The sequence below is a fragment of the Caretta caretta genome, chromosome 14, assembly GCF_965140235.1.
Source record: "Caretta caretta isolate rCarCar2 chromosome 14, rCarCar1.hap1, whole genome shotgun sequence".
NCBI lineage: Eukaryota > Metazoa > Chordata > Testudines > Cheloniidae > Caretta > Caretta caretta.
The window spans coordinates 44,987,321-45,009,320 of NC_134219.1; the positions used below are offsets into that span (position 1 = coordinate 44,987,321).

The 22,000-nt window shown below is 49.5% G+C and overlaps 2 protein-coding genes and 1 long non-coding RNA gene across 9 annotated transcripts in view; 1 reads left to right on the top strand and 2 right to left on the bottom strand.

The window, feature by feature from the left end:
- Nucleotides 1-1,100: 1,100 nt before the first annotated feature.
- LOC125621598 (uncharacterized) lies at nucleotides 1,101-21,958 on the bottom strand. Of its 6 annotated transcripts, none has more exons than XM_075119951.1 (4): nucleotides 21,895-21,958; nucleotides 8,964-9,082; nucleotides 6,369-6,494; nucleotides 1,101-5,248 (listed from the first exon to the last, which is right to left on the bottom strand). In XM_075119951.1, the coding sequence occupies exons 3-4, from the start codon at nucleotides 6,400-6,402 to the stop codon at nucleotides 4,059-4,061; spliced, it is 1,224 nt and encodes a 407-aa protein (XP_074976052.1). In that variant the 5' UTR covers nucleotides 6,403-6,494; nucleotides 8,964-9,082; nucleotides 21,895-21,958; the 3' UTR covers nucleotides 1,101-4,058. The 6 variants fall into 6 exon arrangements, with proteins under 6 accessions (XP_074976052.1, XP_074976051.1, XP_074976054.1 ...); XM_075119950.1 differs by lacking the exon at nucleotides 21,895-21,958 and adding an exon at nucleotides 9,725-9,827; XM_075119953.1 differs by lacking the exons at nucleotides 6,369-6,494; nucleotides 21,895-21,958 and adding an exon at nucleotides 9,725-9,827.
- Nucleotides 10,060-16,405, top strand: LOC125621647 (uncharacterized). Of its 2 annotated transcripts, XR_007352533.2 has the most exons (3): nucleotides 10,060-10,537; nucleotides 11,129-11,201; nucleotides 12,426-16,405. It is a non-coding gene; the product is annotated as an uncharacterized LOC125621647 (long non-coding RNA). The 2 variants fall into 2 exon arrangements; XR_012665058.1 differs by having other exon boundaries at nucleotides 10,060-11,201.
- Nucleotides 14,307-22,000, bottom strand: part of LOC125621567 (uncharacterized) — a 46,795-nt gene continuing 39,101 nt past the window's right edge. The window contains 1 exon segment of the mRNA XM_048818536.2: nucleotides 14,307-17,244. Within this exon segment, the coding sequence (XP_048674493.2) occupies nucleotides 16,151-17,244 (1,094 nt within the window). The 3' untranslated portion in view covers nucleotides 14,307-16,150.

Below are 22,000 nucleotides of genomic sequence, written 5' to 3' on the forward strand. Positions count from 1 at the left end.
ACAGCTGTGGCCGGTGGGTGTTGAACACCCACCAATTTTCCCCCATGGGTGCTCGAGTCCCGGAGCACCCATGGAGTCGGCATCTATGGGTTTGTTTACACTAGGATTTTAGGAGGAGACGGGGGTCTCTAGGCATTGCATTTCAAGGCAGGGAAAAAGCCGTGACTCTGCAAAAGGCTTCGGGGTCATGATGGACAAGCAACTCAGCGTGAGCTCCCAGTGTGATGCTGGGGCAAAAGGGGCTAATGTGATGCAGCACCGCAGGGGCGGGGAGGTAATTTTACCTCTATCTGTGGCACTGGGCAGACCAGTACGGAGGGCTTGTCTATACAGCGTGCTAAATCAGCACCACTGCAATCGATGACGAGGCATTGGTTTAGCGGGTCTAGTGAAGACGCAATGAGTCGATGGGAGAGCGTCTCCCCACCGCATTAGGTCGATGCAAGCTATGTCGCTCCGGGGGGTGATTTTTTTCACACCCCTGAGTGATGTCACTTACATTGACTTAAGTGGCAGTGCAGACCAGGCCTGAGATCGCAAATACAGTTCTGGTGTTTGCACATTAAACGGGATGTTGAAAAACTGGAAACAGGGCAGAAAAGAGCCGCAAACCTGATCTGAAGTCTGGACAAAATGCATTCCAGTGAGAGACTTGAAGTTCAATCTGTTTCAGCGGTTCTCAAAGTGTGGGTCAGGACCCCAAAGTGGGTCTCAGCCCTGTTTTAATGGGGTTGCCACGTCTGTCATTAGACTTGCTGGTACCCCAGGCTGAAGCCAAAGCCTGAGGGTTTCAGCCCTGGGTGGCAGGGTTTGGGCTCCCGTCCCCTCTCCCCCCCATGCCCAGGGCGGTGGGGCTCAGGCGGGCTCAGGCTTCAGACCCCTCTCCTGGGGTCATGTAGTAATTTTTGTTGTCAGAAGGGGGTCACGGAGCAATGAAGTTTGTGGACCCCTTTATCAAATGGAAGATTGAGAGATGACGTGATTGTGATGTATAAGTACCAGGTCCTGAAGGGATCTTAAATCTAGCTGGGAAAGGAATAACAAGAACAACTGACTGGAAGCTACAGCCAGAGAGATTCAATTGAAAAATAAGACACAAATTTGCAACAGTGAGAAATTTAATCATAGAATATCAGGGTTAGAAGGGACCTCAGAAGGTCAACTAGTCCAACCCCCTGCTCAAAGCAGGACCAATCCCCAACTAAATCGTCCCAGCCAGGGCTTTGTCAAGCCTGACCTTAAAAATATCTAAGGAAGGAGATTCCACCACCTCCCTAGGTAATGCATTCCAGTGTTTCACCACCCTCCTAGTGAAAAAGTTTTTCCTAATATCCAACCTAAACCTCCCCCACTGCAACTTGAGACCATTACTCCTTGTTCTGTCATCAGCTACCACAGAGAACAGTCTAGATCCATCCTCTTTGGAACCCCCTTTCAGGTAGTTGAAAGCAGCTATCAAATCCCCCCTCATTCTTCTCTTCCGCACACTAAACAATCCCAGTTCCCTCAGCCTCTCCTCATAAGTCATGTGTTCCAGTCCCCTAATCATTTTTGTTGCCCTCCACTGGACTCTTTCCAATTTTTCCACATCCTTCTAGTAGTGTGGGGCCCAAAACTGGACACAATACTCCAGATGAGGCCTCACCAATGTTGAATAGAGGGGAACGATCACATCCCTCGATCTGCTGGCAATGCCCCCACGTATAAATCCCAAAATGCCATTGGCCTTCTTGGCAACAAGGGCACACTGTTGACTCATATCCGGGTTCTCGTCCACTGTAACCCCTACGTCCTTTTCTGCAGAACTGCTGCCGAGCCATTCGGTCCCTAGTCTGTAGCGGTGCATGGGATTCTTCCGTCCTAAGTGCAGGACTCTGCATTTGTCCTTGTTGAACCTCATGAGATTTCTTTTGACCCAATCCTCTAATTTGTCTAGGGCCCTCTGTATCCTATCCCTACCCTCCAGCGTATCTACCTCTCCTCCCAGTTTAGTGTCAGTGGAGCAAGCTGTCTTCAGATCACGGCTGGACACTATTCTGAACCTTAGACAAATACAAGTGACTGGGCTCAATAAAGAGGTAAAACTGGGTGAAACTCTTTGAACTCTGTTATAGATCCGACTAGATGATCTAATGGTCCCTTCTGACTTTGAGACCTATTAATGTTGTGGAAATGTGCTAATGGAAATATAACTTATAAGTGGGCCATGAACGTAAGATAGCCAATCCAGAAATATAAGCAAGTCAGTAGTAAAATGACTAATGAAGTAATTGATGAAAAGCATGCGCTCTCATGTTTGCAGAACGGGGGAATTAGTTAAAGAAACTAGGGCAGAGAGGAGGAGGGGTATATAAATAGATATGCTTGGAGGAATTTGATTTTTTTTAATAATTTTGCTGGATATTTATTTTAAATCATTTTTTATTATTTTTTTACCAATGTCAATGTTCCCAGTTGTGCAAAATTATGGGGTTTTAAGCTTTATTTTACTTTAATTTATTTAAATTCTCATTGTCGTGGGAAATTATAGGGGGCATGAGACAATGGGCGGGGCCAGACAATAATTCTTTAATGAATGCATCCGATGAAGTGGGGTTTAGCCCACGAAAGCTTATGCCCAAATAAATTTGTTAGTCTCTAAGGTGCCACAAGGACTCCTCATTTTTTTTTTTTTTTTGGCTGATACAGACGAACACGGCGGCCACTCTACAATCTTTAATGACCGCAGATGTTGAGATTTTAATGGTTAAAGCTTTATAATCGAGACACACAAATTCTCAACATCACGTGTCAAAATATACCAAGTAAGTCTCCTTAAATCAAACTCTCAGACGTTCTCAAGGGGCAGTTTTCTTACTTTTCCTGGCTCTGAATTTCAGTTATCAGCTATGGAACTGTTTTTTGTTGGTTTGTGCGCGTGTGCCATGAAATCAACGTTTACCAACATTTACTCATAAAAATCTAACCCTTCCAAGCCGCCCCCCCCATATATATATTACAAGAGGAAAACCGAAGGACTTATTACTGCAAATCCAAACCAGTATCAAATATTATAGGACTGCACTAACCATTTAGGCTCATCGATTCTTTGAACACCTGTGTAACACAGAGGAATGTTAACTATTTATTCCTTGACTGTGTTTCACTAAAGCAATTCTTCAAGAAAAGGCATCCAGTCTTAATCTGAGGACATGACGTAATAGAGAACCCGCCGCTCCCCTTGGTAGTTTGTCCCAAAGGTTGCTCATCCTCATTGTTAAAATTGTGCCTTGTTACTAATTACAATTTGTCTGGCTTTAATCTCCAGCCATTGGTTCTTGTTAAGCCTCATGCAACCTTCTCACCCCATTTCCCTAGTTCACAGCTCTTCTTATCAGTCCAGCATCCACCCAGCACATCTGCTCCCAGCTCCCGCAGACACCGACAAAAGAGCAACAGTTGACAACGGGGAAAAAAGCACAGTGAATCCATGAGAGACTCCAGGATCCAGCCAGGGGAGCAAATGCCCTGAGAGCAGGAAGCTCAGGTTAATATGAGCCAGAGGACGGTAAACCCCTGGTCTCCCCTAAACCGCCTAAACCTGCCTCATTTCGAGCCTTCTTATATGATCACGTTATTTACAAAAGTTTTAACATCATCCTAATGAAAGGAGAAAACCCAAATTCCCTTCTGCAATTTGAGCTGGGTAGGAAACAGCCCAGAAGCAGCTTTACCAAGAGATGGAACCAGGGATTGAAGCTCGGAGGTATCAGGCTGTGTTTGGAATTTATACAAATCACCCCTCCAGGTCTGAGACATTTTCATCTCCAGCCCTCAAGAGTCTGACTTAGCATGAAAGACGACAAAGACGTGTGCAGGGGAATTGGATTTTTTTTTTTTTTAGTAAACTAAGGCCAGTCCTAGTGATGGAACTGATAGAATTTCTCTTCTGTGTGGAGTCTCCAGTGTCAGTTCCACTTGAAACATTGTCCATGCTTAAGATATTTAAGAGGTCTTTTCCCTGTATAGATTTGCTGATGCCCCATACGTGCTGACCCCAACTGAAGCTTCTCCCACATTCAAGGTTTTTCTCCCGTGTGGATTCTCTGATGTCGAATATGGGTGGAGCTCTGATTGAAAGTTTTCCCACAGTTGAGGCATTTATAGGGTCTCTCTCCTGTATGGATTCTCTGATGTTTAATAAGGGCTGAGTTGTCACTAAAACTTTTCCCACACTCCAGGCACTTATAAGGTCTCTCTCCTGTGTGAGTTCTTTGATGTGAAATCAGATCTGAGCTCCAACTGAATCTTTTCCCACAGTCGAGGCATTTATAGGGTTTCTCTCCTGTATGTGTTCGCTGATGTGAAATAAGGTATGAGCTCTGACTGAAACTTTTCCCACACTCCAGGCATTTATAGGGTTTGTCTCCAGAATGGGTTCTCTTGTGTCGAGTCAGGTGTGAGCTCCGATTGAATCTTCTCCCACAGTCGAGGCATTTAAAGGGTTTCTCTCCTGTGTGCAGTCGCTGGTGAATAATAAGGGCTGAACTGTCACTAAACCCCTTCCCACAATCCAGGCATTTGTAAGGTTTCTCGCCTGTATGGTGCATCTGATGTCTAACAAGCTGCATGTTCCAATCAAAACTTTCCCCACAGTCCAGGCATTTATAGGGTCTTTCTCCCGTGTGGGTTCTCTGATGAGAAATAAGATCTGAGCTCTGAATGAAGCTTTTCCCGCATTCCAGGCATTTATAGGGTTTCTCACCTGTGTGGGTTCTCTCATGCCTAATAAGATGGCAACTTTGATTGAAACCTTTCCCACAATTAAGGCACTTATAGGGTTTCTCTCCTGTGTGGATCCTCTGATGGGAAATAAGATTTGAGCTCTGATTGAAACCTTTCCCACAGACTAGGCACTTGTAGGGTTTCTCTCCCGTGTGGATCCTCTGATGGGAAATAAGATGTGAACTTCGACTGAAGCTTTTCCCACACTCGGTGCATGTGTTTTTTCTCTCTTCTGTGGGGATTCTCTGCTGGGCTGTGGTTTCCTTGAGATCCTTGCAATCTCCACCATGATTTATGGGTTCACACATTTTCTTCCCTGGGTCATATCCCAGCAGCCTCTCCGACCTACGCTGATTTCCACAGGCTTTTCCTGGTTCACGATTCTCATAAAAATCCCCCTCAGATCTTCCCAATACCGTTCCTTGAAGATCCACGTCCTCACCACCTTCCCGCTGTGGATTCTCATTCACCATCCCAGCACCCCCTGGAATACAGAGAGAGAATCCAGAAGGAGTCATCCCCGTGCCGTGGAGAAAGGAATGAAAAGGGAACAGCAAAGAGGGGAAAAACAACACAACAACCACTGGGGAGACAGAGAAAGGGAACACTTACTAACCCTTCTGTAATTTTTCCTTCTCTGAAGTGTGTCCCTGGTGCTCCATGATCCATTAGAACTGGGATATTCCTCCTCATCCTCCAAGCATGGAGGCTCCTCTTTCTTTTAAACCCTCTCTCTCACTCTAATTTCATAGTGTACTGCACCTGGTATAACAACAGCACCACGGGGTGAAGCTCAGTTTCAAAATAAAGTTTTCAAAATATTTTTTTTTTAAATAGAGCATCCATTTGGAAGAAATAAACTAGTTGTAACAGACAACACAGAGCACCGGGGACCCACAATAGAGAAATTTCATTCTGCCTCCAGATCCCTTCAAAAGATCCAGGGGGAAGTAAAGTCTGGGGGCGGGGAGCTCGTCCCAGATCTCAGTCAGCGTGGGTGGGTGGCATCTGCCCCATGGATGGAGCTTGTCCCAGGAAGGGAGGGGAAGAGACATGAATTAATACAGACAAGACAATACAATGCTTCTGCCACCTCAACGGTATGGAGATGAATTAACATCTCCCTTGTGTTTCTAACTCCTCAGTCCCGTGGCTGGGGGAGTGGAGATCAAAGTGTGTCTTAAATGAGTTGTGGGAACTATGGGGTAATTCCCCTGAAATCATAGGTTCTGTTTGCACGGCTGCTGAGAGGTGTAATTCCCAGCTTGGTAGATGGACAAGCACTCGTGTCTAACAATAGCAGTATGGCCATGGCAGCATGGGCTGTGGCTTGGATTACCCACCGGAGTACAATCCTGCCCTGCCCCTTGGCTAGCGCTAGCCTCTATCTGTGCCACTATTTTTAGGCATTAGTTTTCGGAAAACTATTACATGTAAATGTATCTGAGCTGGGAATCACACCTCCCAGCTGCTGTGTAGATGTAACCTAAGTGACCAAAGAAGAACCTCACCAGAAGCCCAACTGAAAACATCACAGCCGCCCCCCGGCCCCTCCGCAGCCCCTTCCCAGGCTTCCAATAATCAAGGGGACAGGACTCGCTTACCCAGCGAGGTCACCATCTCATAATTCTCCTGCATGACGTCCCTGTAGAGGGCTCTCTGAGCGGGGCCCAGCAGAGCCCCCGGCCCTGGGTGAAATACACAGCCACCTCCTCAAAGGTCATCGGCTCCTGAAACAAGAGTCCCCCCCTCAGCACCTGCTGCCCCAGCCACAATCCCACTAGTCCCAAGGGAGGAGGGCTGATAAAATGAAAGGTCTAGTGGAGACAGAGGAGCAGAATCCCACCCCCACCTTGCTCGGAGCAGCCAGGAGACTTGAGGGAGGGGAGAAAGAGAGAGCTCCTTGCCCCTCCCAGCCGGTGGAGGAGGGCAGGGGCCTTCCCCTTTATCGCACACCTGCTAGCCAGAGGCTGGTACAGGAGATGGAGCCCCTCCACAGGGTCGAGGGACACGAATCCCAACCCCCTCCCCATTCCCAGCAGCTGGGGGTGAGGGGACGGGGCCTCTCCCCTGGGCCTTCACTGCTGGGTGCCCCCTTCATATTCCACATCAGCCTCTGCCTGGTGGGTTCAGACTCCAGCAGTGGGAGTCCAGTCCGTTTTCCCAGCCCTGTCCAGGGAGTTTGTCTCCAGTTCCAGAAATGGGAGAATTTCCACCCCGCTCCCAAGGGGCGTCTTCTGAACATACTCAGGTGACTAGCCCAAGCCGCTATCGAGGCCGTATATTTAGGTGCTAACTCTAGCAGAACTAGTGCGTGTACATCTACCCGGGCTGGGAATCCCACCTCCCAGTGGCTGTGTGGACGTAACCTAAGTGACCGGGGTAGAACCTGAGCAGAAACTAAACTGGGCACACGAGAGCCCCAGGAATGCCACAGACTGAACATGTCAGAGCAGGTTTGTCCCTCCCTGTCACCACCTCCCCGGCCCTGTGTATTTCCTGCTCCAGCCCTTCTAACACAAACCCACCAGCAGCCCCCTGAAAATGCCCTCTCTGAAGGGGTTTCCCATCCCTCAGGAGGATGTGTTGAAGTCACTGGGATAAGGCAGTCCTACCCCAGTGGGGAGCTCCATTTTTTGGAAAGTGGATGAAAGTTCATACAAAGTTACAATCACCTCTAAGAAGAAATGTTGCTAGGAAAAGGTACCCAAAGGAGACAGTCTGGGTCAGCCCAAACAGAAAGGTCCAAATAGTCATTGGAGGAGTGGATCTGAAACCCAGGTAAGCGCCCTGCCCCAGGGCTAGAGTCATTCTCATTCTCTCTCACCCAACTTATGTGTAATTATTTAAACATGGTGGAACAGCTTCAGCGGGAGAGACTGAGAGAGACGTACCAAGGAAAACCCCATAGTCCTATATGCCAAACTCCAGGAGAGGGTTCACAACTGCATATTCTCTACTAGATTCAAGAGGCCTTTAGAACCTGGTATTTTCTCTTTGCAATCCAATCAATGACCCAGGACACTATTTTGCCTTCAAAACTAAGGAAATCTAATATAATTCAAAAATTAGAACGTAAACGTCGGTGAATTTCGAGGAGCTTTTATATGACTATTTGACAATGGAGAGAAAAATTAAGAAAATAGAAGAGGATTCACATTTTAGCTAATTAGAAGGGAGAAGGCAAAAAAAATTAATAGTTGGTATTTAGCTAAACAAGTAAGCGACATAGATGCAAAATATTAATCCATAAATAGAGAAACTGAACACATTTTGAGGGGATTTTGTATCAAAATCTGGCAAGTGAGAAAAAAGAAAAAGAATTGAGAGGTTACTGAGCAATATCTTATTAATGGAGAGAAAAGGGGCTCAACTTCGTACAAAGGTTCTCAAACTTTTTTTTGCTGACCCCCCCCTTTGAAAATATTTCAGACTGGGATGACCCCCGCTCAGAAAAAGTGATAGCACATTGCTGTGTGTACTCAGAGGAGCACTAAATGAAGCATGTAATCAATAGCCCTGCAGTCAAAGGCACTGAAACCTTGCAAAAAGGGAAAAGTCGGGTGACCATATTTCCAGATCCCCAATAGAGGACACTGCTGGGGGGGAGGGGGAGCTGTAGGGGGGGTACAGCAATACCGTACCAGGCCACCCGTACTTCTGTGCTGCTGCTGGCCCTGGTCCTGCCTTCAGAGCTGGGTGCCCGGCCAGCAGCCGCCACCCTCCGGCTGCCCAGCTCGGAAGGTAACGCCTCCATCAGAAGCACCAGAGAAGTAAGGGTGGCCACACCATACCATCTCGTGACCACCACCCCCCCACGCACACACACAATAGCCTTAAGACCCCTTTTGGGGTGAGGACCCCCCGTTTCAGAAATGCTGACTTAGTGGTTATTGTATTGCTAGACTTATACACAGGCTTGGCAGAATTTGATTTTTTTTCCCAATCATTTCAATGACAGTATCAGTGTTTCTTTTGAAGGATTTATTTTCAATTTTTATCCATTTAAAGGTTCACAGTCGCAGGAATTAGTGGGGCGGATCACACAAGAATTATTCAAGGACCGCAGACGTTGAGATTCAACAAGCTGAAAGCTTTATAAATGTTACACACAAGTTGGCATCATCATAGGCCAAAATATACCAAGTAAACCTCCTAAACTCAAACGCTAAGAAGTTCTCAAGCAGCATTTTTCTTACTTTGCCCGTCTGCACGTTTCAACTATTTCCAGTGGAAATATGTTTTCATCCATTTGTGTGTGTAAGGAGAAATTGAGGTTTACCGACATTTACGGATGTAAAATCTCATCCTTCCAAGCCTAGGTATATAGAAGAGAAACAGAATCTGAGCAGACTGATCTCACTGTAACCCCCCCACACGACACCAAGAGCAGGTCATTCAGGCTGCCTGGCACACGTGCATTAGGAGACAGTGTGAGCGGGTCACACTCGGGGCTCTTCAGGAGAACAGGATCCTGCCCCCTTTCAGAGCAGGTGTCTCTGACGGAGCAAACAGGGCCCCAGCAGCCGTTCAGGGCTGGGGAGATTCACCCACCGCTGGGGCACGAAGGGGCCTGTCTCAGGGGAGGGAGGAGCTCTGAGTTTTGTAACGGGGTTACAATAATCCCCCCCCCCCGACTCCATTTCAGTCTCATTTCTCTCCCCTCCCCTCCCCGACAACCCAGCCCCAGGGACACAACAGGGAACCCCCCTGGGGCCCGCCCATGCCCCCCCCCGGCCGCTCTCCCCCCTGCCCGAACCCCCGCGCTGGCCCCGGGCGCAGATCCTGGGCAGAGCCCGGGCAGCGACTCGCCGCTGGGGCCGCAGCTCCGGTCCCTCCGCCAGGCGCTTCCCAGCCAGGGAGCAGCTTCCCGGGGCGGCGGGAGCTGGGGCTGCGGGGCCGCTTGTGCGGAGTCACTGTCCTGCCCGGCCCCGGCCCTTTCCCCGGGTCCCCCCATCACCTGCGGGCTCCGGCTCGGGGGCTGCTGCGGGCCGAGCCCGGGGCGGAGCGGGGGGTTAGTGCCGGTCTCTCCCCGCACAGACCCCGCCGGGGAGCAGCAGCGGCTCGGCCCGGCCCGCGGCTCGCAATGGAGGATCTGACCCAGGAAGATAAACAGAGGCAGAGCGAGCGCAGCCCGCCCCCTCCCAGCACGAACCAGGGCCCTGTGGGGGCAGCAGCTAAGGACCCCCCCCGCCCCGGCCCACACCCCGCTCAGCCCGGGGCGCCCCGGCCCGAAATTCCTCCTCTCTGCCCTGTAGAGACCGGCCCGGCCAATGCCACCCACCGCCCCGGTCACTGAGAAACGCGCCCGGGCAGGCTCCCTGGGAGGCCAGGACCCGCCACCCCGCGGATTTGGGGACCCTCGGCAGCAATCCCCGGTCCCCATAGAAACCCCCCTTCTCCCCTTCGCAGGGATCCTGCGGGCTCCTGCTTTCCACCCCCCACTGACAGGCTGAATCATAGAATCTCAGGGTTGGAAGGGACCTCAGGAGGCCATCTAGTCCAACCCCCTGCTCAAAGCAGGACCGATCCCCAATTAAATCATCCCAGCCAGGGCTTTGTCAAGCCTGACCTTAAAAACTTCTAAGGAAGGAGATTCTACCACCTCCCTAGGTAACGCATTCCAGTGTTTCACCACCCTCCTAGTGAAAAAGTTTTTCCTAATAGCCAACCTAAATCTCCCCCACTGCAACTTGAGACCATTACTCCTTGTCCTGTCCTCTTCTACCACTGAGAATAGTCTAGAACCATCCTCTCTGGAACCACCTCTCAGGTAGTTGAAAGCAGCTATCAAATCCCCCCTCATTCTTCTCTTCTGCAGACTAAACAATCCCAGTTCCCTCAGCCTCTCCAGCTTCAGTGCAAGAACCGCCCCGAGTGCTGCGGCAGGGGGCTGCCGGACAATGGGTTTGTCTGGGACCCAGAAAGGGAGCTGGGGATGGAAGGGAATTGCACCCCCTACAGTAACTCTTTGTTGCTGGGTGAATTCCAGAGTCCCTGCAATGACCCTGTCCACCCACCTAGCTACTGGGCAATATGGACACCTGCTTATCAGGGGTTTACACACATACAATAGCCCTGAAGTTGAACTCTGGGTAACCCCTTCTAAAGTTCAGAAGAGCCCCGACTCTGACCTATGCTTCAGCAGAGAGTTTAGCTGCCACTCAGGAAGAAGGGGAGTGTAATAGAATTAGGCCCCGTCTACACTTAAAAATTAGGTCGACCCAGCTACCTCCCTCAGCTCTGGGTGTGAAAAATCCAGCGCCTGAGCAATGTAATTCAACCAAGCTAAGGCCCCATGTCGACCATACCTTGCCAGTTATTCCCCGTTTTGTAGCTGTGCGTTTGATTTTTCCTTCCTAAGGCCAGGTCTACTCTACAAACGGACACGGGTACAACTACATCACTCAGAAAATCCACCCTCTGGAGCGACGCAGGTATATTGACCTAACCCCCCAGTGAAGACAGTGCTATGTTGGCAGGAGAGTTTAGACCCTGAACATGAGAGTTTAGACCCTGAACATGTGGGAAGACCCACTGGCCAGACACCTGGGAAAGAATTCTCTGTAGTGACTCAGAGGCCCCCCCATCCAGTGTCCCCTCACCAGCCATTGGGGATATTTGCTGCTATAATTCTGTGACTTTTTAAATAGAGAATAAAATGCTTTTTGGACAAGGAGAGGGAATTAGTGGGCAAAGGAGTGGGAGGAAATGGGGAGAGAGGTTTGGGGCTGCAGAGAGGGCAGGGGGTAAATGGGCAGGGGTAGTAGGGGAAGGGACAGGGGTTGGGGGGCTAAGGACACAGGGGGATGGGGTTGAGGGAAGTGGGAGGAGAGAGGTGGGGCACTGGGAAGTTGCAAGAGAGGAGCACCTCTCAGCCCCACATAATCTCCTTCCGTGTGTGTGCTGAGATCCGGGTGTCCTTGCCCCTCCAGGGCATGTCCGAGCCCCCTCTCTGCCCTGCATGTGATCCAGCATCTGGGGAAGGCCTGACCCACTGGAGGAGGAGCTGAGAACAGGCATGCTGGAAGTCTGTTTTTTCAATATCCTTCTTAATATGCAGCCACCAGAACTGCATTTACGATCCCAGTCCTCATGGGCGGTGGGTGAATCACGGGTTCGAGGAGGCTAGCCCCCGTCCCGGCCCACCCCTTCTGCCTGAGGCCCTTCCCCTCCCCTGCTGAAGCCCAGAGGCCCCCCACCCTCATCTGCAGAGTGCTGGGCGGCCCCAGCCCCCCCAAGTCCCAGCCCCAGCAGGCTTCCTGGAAGAGGAGCAGCCTGCCTGGGCTAGAGCCAACTAGCAGCAAGGGTGGGAGGGAGCGGCTCGGGGCTGTTTGGGGAGGTACAGCCTTCCCTAGCCTATTATATGCACCGCCCATGCCAGTCCTGGTCTCCCCAATGCTCCCCAGTCACCAGCCCAGAGCTGAATCAATCAGGGTGCAGGGGCAATGTTTTAAATAAAGGGGTGAAACAGCCCTGCTGCGGGGTGGAGTCCCAGTGCCCATGCAGAGTGCTACTCCAGCTTCACTTACTAGCAAAGCCCTCCAGTAAGTTAGTAGCCACTTCATATGGGGAGAAGACAGCGTTCTAGAGTGAAAGTCTTCTAGAGATCCAGGGAATAGATGCTTCATACGCTGATCCCAATAACTGTACCACTTTAGATACAGTTTGACCAGCCAGTGAGGACCAGTCTGCTACCAACCTGGAATGCTGCTGGCTGTGGAGATCCCCAGACTGTCAAGGGGGGTCAGAAGTGCTTTGAAAGGGCTGAGAAGCTGCCGTTCTTCTCAAGCTGTGAAGGGTCCAGGTGACTTGAGTCCAGAGCGCCAAATGTGCGGGAGGTCAGATTAGATGATCATGATGGTCCCTTCTGACCTTCAAGTCTATGAATCAGTGAGACACACACAGCACATACGACGGGCACACTACAATGACCGAGAAATCATCTCTGCGAGACGATCAGAGGGGACTGTGTTCTGATGTGCGTGCTCGAGAACAGGAAGGTCGATATCATGTGGGAACTTTATCTTTGAATATCTGTAATAGCAACAAAATGGGGACATCTATATACGGAACGCCTGCAGATTTACTGCCCAACTGCTTGTCTTTAAATGATATTCACAGTATTCCAAATCCTATCTACAATGGGTTGTCCCATTTATAATCATTTCTGTGTGCATGGAATGTCTATTTCCCAGGTCACTCTGTGGGACTCTCTCTTCAAAGCCCACTGGGCAATATTACCAGCTACTTAACAGGGTTTTACATACCTACAACAGCCCTGAAGTTTAACTCTGTGTCCAGCCTTATGGAAAGAGCTCCAGCCTGGGTTTCACCAGAGCGTGAAGCTGAGGTGCAGGAAGAAAGGGAGCATAATAGAGTTATACGTAATATTGTGTGAGCGACCCCAGACCTCATTATGCCAGTGGGGCCGTTTACCTTTCTGGGTTGGTTTTTATTCCACTTTGTGTGGCCCTGGCTGGCAATGAAGTCATCGTAAACCAGGTAGTACAAACTCTTCCTCAGAGGTGCACTGTATGTTTGTACAAATGATTCAAGGGTACGTCCACACTGCCGGGCCTGGCTCAGCTGACGGGGGCTGACAGGGCTCAGGTTGTGGGGCTATAAAATTGCAGTGCAGACGTTCGGGCTGGGGCTGGAGCCCCAGGGGAGAGAGTCTCAGATCTCAGGCTCTGATTCAAGACCAAATGTCTACACAGTTCATTTTAGCCCCGAAGCCCAGGCCTGAGTAAGCTAACCCAGGCTCTGACTCAATGCCGCAGGGTTTTTTTATCTCAGTGTAGACGTAACCCAAGCTGCATCCCCAGCTGGTGTAAATTGGCCATAGCTCCATTGGAACCTGTGGGGCCAGATCCCCAGCTGGTGAGAATCAGAGGGGAGGATCTGACCCATGGGACTTGCAACACACACACATTTTGCAGGCAGTGCCCAGTTGGGAGCGGGGATGTGAAAATTCACTCCTAACACAGCCCCGCAAGAGGCAGGGATGAATCAGCCAGGCGGAGCTGATCATTCCCACTAAAATCTCCAGCCGGCTGCTCAGGGGGCTAGGACAGTTTAACCAGAGTGAGGGGACATGGATCTCAGTGACTTGGGCTCTGGGTGGAACTTGCTCTGCAGGTTTCTATAGTTAAAGGGCATAGAGGAGGCATTGCTGGGTCCTGCTTGATGAGACGGTGAAAAGTGAGTGTGCAGGGAAGGGGCTCATTAGCTGTTGTCTCCAGGGAGCTGGTGCTCAGATGGAGGATGGCGTAACTTTACAAACGGCCACCATCACAATTTGCTACCTGTCACAGTTATTGACATCTACTGGGTGTTCTTTTCTGCTGCTCTGTGACAACGTGCTGCCCCGCCCGATGTATCAAAATGTGATGGATGGGGGTTGCCTGTCACAATTTCCACAATGTGCTACCATGGAGAAAGCTCTGTTGGCAATTTGGACACAAGGAAAGAAAGGGAGTGTTGTCATTTGGAAAAGCACTTCTAAACAGTTAAAATGCAAGGCTATGCAAACCATGATGTCAGTATTGTTTTTTTCTTTATTAGTCTCATTGCCAGGGGATGCTGTGAAGGCCAAAACTATAACTGGGTTCAAAAAGGAATGAGATCAGTTCCTGGAGGATAGGTCCGTCAATGGCTATTAGCCATGAAGAGCCCGCAGAGTTGGCAGCTCCGGGATGTGACGTCTCTGGTGCTCAGGGTTGGGGAAATAATGCCTCAAAGAAGATTCCCAGACAGCCACCAAGTCCGTTAAAGGCTATTTGTACTCATGACTCAAGACAAAGGACTCTGGGAGTTTGAAAAACTAAATTTGACTTTATTCTTTCCAAGCCAAAAATAAAAGCTAAAATCTCCTCACACCCAGAGCTCAGCTCAGCATGGAGCATTTCAGCCCCAGCCCAACATGGTGCTGCTCCCGGCTCCCGCGGGCATCAGCTATGGAGCAACGTTGTACAGTGGGCAGAAAAATGTAGAGGATCCATTAGAGACGCTGGGATTCAGTCACAGAAGGAAACACTGTGAGAGCAGAAAAGCCAGGGACTTCGGTTAACGGGAGCCGGAGAACGGTGCGGCATCTCCAATCCCGCCTGAGGGTTTTATCCCCCAGGGACGTCCTTGGCATGCGTGGGGAGAGTGTGGCAGAGAGAGTCTCCATCGTCCCAATAAAGGACACTGTGGAGGGGGTTGCGGTGACTATCTTGGTTCACAGACTCCTCATTGCCCTCCAGTCGCAGTGATGGATGTCAGCTGGCTTCAGGGCTCGCCAGGCCTGTTGATTTCCCTAGTTTCCTTCCTATCTCTGCTCAGTCTTGTCCTCCCAGGAATCACTGATGCACCTAATCACTCCACAAGCAGTGTCATTTGTAGCCCTTTAGGATTCAGGGACGACTTCACCCAGTGATCACAGGCTATTTCCTTCTCTCTCTCACTCCTGTGTAGCAAGTTAACAATTCTCAGCCTCAGCTGTCTGGCTCTCCAGAGAAAACCCTGCAGTTTCCCAGCTCTTTATCTTTCATGCTCTCCCTCTCCCAACTGTATCTCCCATCACTGCAGGGATCAGGCAGGAACTTCCTTCCCCGTTTCAGTCTCTGCCTCTCAGCCTGCGACTCTCACACTGTCCCCACCGACGTTTATGTTGAGGGTGATGTATAACAATCATTATTCAAACAACACTAAGACCGCATGGCAAAGGGTCGTAAAATGGTACCAATAAAATAAGACAGTGTTCTAGCAAGTGGTCATTTGTCTTATGGCGTCCCCAATAAACCTGCACTACATCCTGTAAAACAAAAGTAATATCCTACTAGGTGACCAAATGGCCTCAGGAAATAGAGAACAATCCACAATACAAGGTGGACTATAAGACACTCTCAGGTTCATAATAATTGACATCCCAGAGCTTGTTTCAGATGATTCAAAATCAGGAGAACAGACTTACCCATGTTCTCCTCTGAACACTGTACACCTGCCCTGTTTGGAGCCTTCTTACCCAGTCACATTAGTTACAAAAGTTTTAACATCATCCTAATGAAAAGAGAAAACCAAAATTACTGTCTGCAAATAATCGGAAGTTGGTAGGAAAGATACCAGAAGCTGCTTTACCAGTACGTGTACATTGGGATTTAAGCTCAGAACGATCACACAACATTGGGGATTCATTTGAATTTTCCCTCCAGGTCTGTGACACTTAAATCTCCAGCCCTTATGAGTATGACTTAGCATGAATGAAATCAAAGATGTGTGTAGGGGAACTGGATTTTTTTTTTTTTAAAATAAACTAAGGCCAGTCCTAGTGATGGAACTGAAAGAATTTCTCTCCTGTGTGGAGTCTCCAATGTCAATTCCACTTGAAACATTTTCCAAGTTAAAGATATTTAAGAGGTCTATTTCCTGTATGGATTTCCTGATGCCTGATACAAGCTGACCCCAGCTGAAGCATCTCCAACGTTCAAGATTTCTCTCCTGTGTGGATTCTCTGATGTCGAACATGGGTTGATCTCCGACTGAAACTTTTCCCACAGTCAAGGCATTTATAGGGCCTCTCTCCCGTATGGATTTTGTGATGTTTAATACGGGCAGAGTTATCAATAAACCTTTTCCCACAGTCCAGGCACTTATATGGTCTCTCTCCTGTGTGAGTTCTTTGATGTGAAATCAGATTGGAACTCCAGCTGAATTTTTTCCCGCACTCAAGGCATTTATAGGGTTTCTCTCCTGTGTGAGTTCTCTGATGTGAAATGAGGTACGCACTCTGATTGAAGCTTTTCCCACAGTCTGGACACTTATAGGGTTTATCTCCCGTGTGGGTTCTCTTGTGCCTAGTAAGGTGTGCGCTCCGATTGAATCTTCTCCCACAGTCGAGGCATTTAAAGGGTTTCTCTCCTGTGTGGACTCTCTGATGAATAATAAGGGCAGAACTGTCACTAAATGCTTTCCCACAATCCAGGCATTTGTAGGGTTTCTCTCCCGTGTGGTGCTTCTGATGTCTAACAAGCTGCATGTTCCAATCAAAACTTTCCCCACAGTGCAAGCATTTATAGGGTTTTTCTCCCGTGTGGCTACTCTGATGTGAAATAAGATCTGAGCTCAGAACAAAGCTTTTCCCACAGTCCAGGCATTTATACGGTTTCTCACCCGTGTGGGTTCTCTCATGCCTAATAAGATGTGAGCTCTGAATGAAACCTTTCCCACAGTCAAGACATTTATAAGGTTGCTCACCTGTGTGGGTTCTCTCATGCCTAATAAGATGCGAACCCTGATTGAAACCTTTCCCACAGTCAAGACATTTATAGGGTTTCTCCCCTGTGTGGATCCTCTGATGTGAAATAAGATTTGCGGTCTGATTGAAACCTTTCGCACAGACAAGGCACTTATACGGTTTCTCTCCAGTGTGGATCCTCTGATGGGAAATAAGATGTGACCTCCGCATAAAGCTTTTCCCACACTCAGTGCATGTGTTTTTTCTCTCTTCTGGAGGGATTCTCCGCTGGTCTGTGGTTTCTTTGAGGTCCTCGCAATCTCCACCATGATTTATGGGTTCACACGTTTTCTTCCCTGGGTCGTATCCCAGCAGCCTCTCTGACCTGCGCTGGTTTTTGCAGGTTTTTCCTGGTTTATGATTCTGGTAAAAATTCCCCTCGGATCTTCCCAATACTGTTCCCTGCAGACCCATGTCCTCACCACCTTCCCGCTGTGGATTCTCCTCCTCATTCTCACTCACCATCCCAGCACCCCCTGGAATACAGAGAGAGAATCCAGACAGGAGTCATCCCCCATGCCGGGGAGAAAGGAACGAAAGGGGAACAGCAAAGAGGGGAAAAACAACACAACCACCACTGAGGAGACTGAGAAAGGGAACACTTACTAACCCATCTGTAATTTTTCCTTCTGTGAAGTGGGTCCCTGGTGCGCCAGGATCCATTAGAACTGGGATATTTCTCCTCATCTTCCAAGCATGGAATCTCCTCTGTTTTTTAAGCCCGCCCTCTCACTGTAGTTTCACAGTGTACTGCACCAGGTACCACAGGGTGAAGCCAGAAACAGAGGTTTTAAAAATAAATTAAAAAAAATAATAAAGCCTCCATGCTTGGAAGAAATAACCTAGTTCTAACAGACAACACAGAACACCAGGGACCCACAATGGAGAAATTGGATTCTGCCTCCAGATCCCTTCCAAACACCCCGGGGGTCATAAAGTCTGGGGGCAGGGAGCTGCTGCCAGATCTCAGTCTGTGTGGGTGGTTGACATCTACCCCAAGAATGGAGGTAGTCCCAGGAGGGGAGGGGAAGAGACATGAATGAATATAGATGGGAGAAGACGATGCTTCTGCCAACTCAAAGGATGCAGGATGGAGATGAATTAGGCCTCCCCTTGTGTTTCCGACTCTCCTATCCCACGTCTGGGGGAGTGGAGATCAAAGTCTGTCTTAAACGGGCTGGGGGGACTATGGGGTCATTCTCCTGAAATGGAAGGGTCTGTCTGCACAGCTGCTGGGAGGTGTGATCCCCAGCTTGGTAGATGGACAAACATGAGCATGGAATAACAGCAGTGTGGCCATGGGCTGTGGCTCAGACTAATCACCTGAGTACAATCCCGCTCTCCCTCTGGGCATGTACTCAGGAGGCTAGCCCAAGCTGCTATCTGCGTGGCTATTTTTAGGCACTAGCCCTAGCAGAACTAGTGCATGTAAATCTACCTGAGCTGGGAATCCCACCTCCCAGATGCTGTGTAGACGTAACCTAAGTGACCAAGGTAGAACCTGAGTAGGAGCCAAACTGGTCATATCACAGACCCCCGCAGCTTCCAGTAACCAACGCAACAGGACTCCCTTACCCAGCGAGGTCACCATCTCATAGTTCTCCTGCATGACGTCCCTGTAGAGGGCTCTTGGACCGGGGTCCAGCAGAGCCCCCTGCCCCTGGGTGAAATACACAGCCACCTCCTCGAAGGTCACCGGCTCCTGAAACAACAAGCACCAGAGATATAGAATCCCACCCGCACCCTGCTCAGAGCAGCCAGGAGGCTCCATGCATGGAGAAAGAGAGAGCTCCTTGTCCCTCCCAGCCGATGGAGGAGGGCAGGGGCCTTCCCATTTATCACACACCTGCTAGCCAGAGGCTGATACAGGAGATGGAGCCCCTCAGCAGGGTCCAGGGACAGGAATCCCAACCCCCTCCCTATTCCCAGCAGCTGGGGGTGAGGGGACAGGGCAGCTCCCCGGGACCTCACCCCTGGGTGCCCCCTTTGTATTTCAGAGCAACCTCTGTCTAGTGGGTTCAGGCTCCAGCACTGAAAGTCCAATCAATTTTCCCAGCCCTGTTGGTTTCTTTCCCGTTCCAGAAATGGGGGAATTTTTATTCCAACCCCCAAAAGGTCCTGTTCTGAACATTATGCCACAAACTGAAGACATCCCAGCAGGCTTGTTCCATCCTGTCACCACCTCCCTGGCCCTGTGTATTTCCTGCTCCAGCCCTTCTAACACAAACCCACCAGCAGCCCCCCTGAAAATCCCCTCTCTGAACGGGATTCCTATCCCCCAGCAGGATGTGTTGTAGTCACTGGGATCAGGCAGTCCTACCCCAGTGGGGAGCTCCATTTTCAGACAGAGAGTGAAAATTCTTACACAGTTACAACCACGGATAACAATAAATGTTGCTAGGAAAAGGTACGCAAAGGAGACAGGCTGGGTCAGCCCAAACAGAAAGATCTAAATAGATACTAGAGGAGTGGGCCTGAAACCTGGGTCTCCTAAAATCCAGGTGAGCACCCTGCCCCAGGGCTGGAGTCAGTCTCACTCCCTCTTACCCGACACATGTGTAACCATTTATACATGGTGGAACAGCTTCAGCGGGAGAGACTGAGACGTACCCTGGAAAACCCCAAAGCCTTTTGTGCCAAACTCTAGGAGAGGGTTCACAGCGGAGAGTGACCAAGTAGAGATAGAGATAGATACGCCTATATCACTTTGAGGGGCAGGGGCGTATGACCCACCCCTCCCCTCAGCATTTCCTATTGGCTAGCTCAGGCAGCTCCCCGGTCAGCAAGCTGTGTTTTGTGGATCCCATTTTTAGGTGCTTAGCTCTGCCCAGGGAGAATATAGGGAACCTAACTCAGGGCTGTGGATTCCACTCGGAGGCAGGGCATCTGAACAGAAGGTGCTGCTCTGCTGATCTCGTAATGCCTAAATCCCTTGGTACATCTAGCCCTCAGTATCTGGGAGACACTGGTCCCTTAGCCGAGGGAGGCTCATTAAATATGGAGGAAACACCTTGATTTGCAGATATCAGGGGGAAAGTTTATCATTGGGGAGTTTAATCTCCCACCCACCCAATCCCCATGTGGTGTTACAGATTTTTAAGGCCAGAAGTGGAAGAGACCATTGAATTTAGAAAAACTAGTCTGACCTCCTGTATGATACAATCCAGCGCAATTCATCCGGTTACTCCTGCACTGAGTCCAGTCACTTGTTTTGGTCTAAAACACATGTATCAAGGCATCCAGTGCTGAATTTAAGAGATGGAAAATCCACCGCTTCCCTTGTTAGTTTTTTCAGAAGTTAATCACCCTAATTTTCCATTTGTATTTCTCTGGCTTTCATTTTCAGCCATTCTTTCTCCTTACGCTTTTCTCTGCTAGAATTCAAGAGGCCTTTAGAGTACCTGATAATTTCTTTTTGTAATCAAATCAATGGCTCAGGGCAATATTTCTCCTCCCAAATTGAGGAAATCTTATATAATTCAAAAATTAGAGTGCAAACATCAGTTAATTTTGAGGAGATTTTATATCCCTATTTGATAACAGAGAGAAAATATGGAAATGATTCACATGTAAGTTAATTAGAAAGGAGAAGTCAATTAATTTTCTTAGTTGTGGGTATTTAGAGAAATAAATTAGCAGATAATATATTAATCTATAAATAAGAGAAATTGAACAAAATTTGAGAGGATTTCATATCAAAATGTGGCAAGTGGAAAAAAGAGAAAAAAATCTGAAAAGTTATAGAGCAATATTTTATTAATGAAGAGTAAAGGGACTAGATTAGTGGTGATTGTATTGCTATATTTATATACAGGCCTGGCAGAATTTCTTTTTCTCTCTCTTTAATTATGTCAATGGATAATATCAATGTTTATTTTAAGGGGTTCCTTTTTATTTTTATTGATTTAAATGTTCACAGTTGCAAAGGAAATTACAGGGTGGGTCAGATAATTATTTCATGGCTGTAGATGTTGGGATTAAAAAGTTAAAGCTTTATAACTATTCAAACGCACACTGTCAGCATCACATGTCAAAACATACCAAGTAACTATCCTTAAATCAAACTTTAAGAAGTTCTCAAGCAGCATTTTCCCGACTCTGCCTCTCTGGTCATTTTGATTATTATCCATGGAAATACTTTTTCATCTGTTTGTGTGTATAGGGTGAAAGTGACGTTTACCCTAAAAAAATCTAATTCGTCCAAGCCTATTTATACAGAACAGAAACAAAATCTGAGCAGACTGATCTCACTGTAACCCCCCCACACGACACCAAGAGCAGGTCATTCAGGCTGCCTGGCACACGTGCATTAGGAGACAGTGTGAGCGGGTCACACTCGGGGCTCTTCAGGAGAACAGGATCCTGCCCCCTTTCAGAGCAGGTGTCTCTGACGGAGCAAACAGGGCCCCAGCAGCCGTTCAGGGCTGGGGAGATTCACCCACCGCTGGGGCACGAAGGGGCCTGTCTCAGGGGAGGGAGGAGCTCTGAGTTTTGTAACGGGGTTACAATAATCCCCCCCCCCCCGACTCCATTTCAGTCTCATTTCTCTCCCCTCCCCTCCCTGACAACCCAGCCCCAGGGACACAACAGGGAACCCCCCTGGGGCCCGCCCATGCCCCCCCCCCGGCCGCTCTCCCCCCTGCCCGAACCCCCGCGCTGGCCCCGGGCGCAGATCCTGGGCAGAGCCCGGGCAGCGACTCGCCGCTGGGGCCGCAGCTCCGGTCCCTCCGCCAGGCGCTTCCCAGCCAGGGAGCAGCTTCCCGGGGCGGCGGGAGCTGGGGCTGCGGGGCCGCTTGTGCGGAGTCACTGTCCTGCCCGGCCCCGGCCCTTTCCCCGGGTCCCCCCATCACCTGCGGGCTCCGGCTCGGGGGCTGGTGCGGGCCGAGCCCGGGGCGGAGCGGGGGGTTAGTGCCGGTCTCTCCCCGCACAGACCCCGCCGGGGAGCAGCAGCGGCTC

Coding starts and splice junctions, on each gene's coding strand:
- LOC125621598 (XM_048818686.2), bottom strand. CDS start 5,426: ATGGAGCACCAGGGACACACTTCAGAGAAGGAAAAATTACAGAAGG. Junction 5,249..5,380: donor GAAGGAAAAATTACAGAAGG/GTTAGTAAGTGT, acceptor TCTGTATTCCAG/GGGGTGCTGGGATGGTGAAT.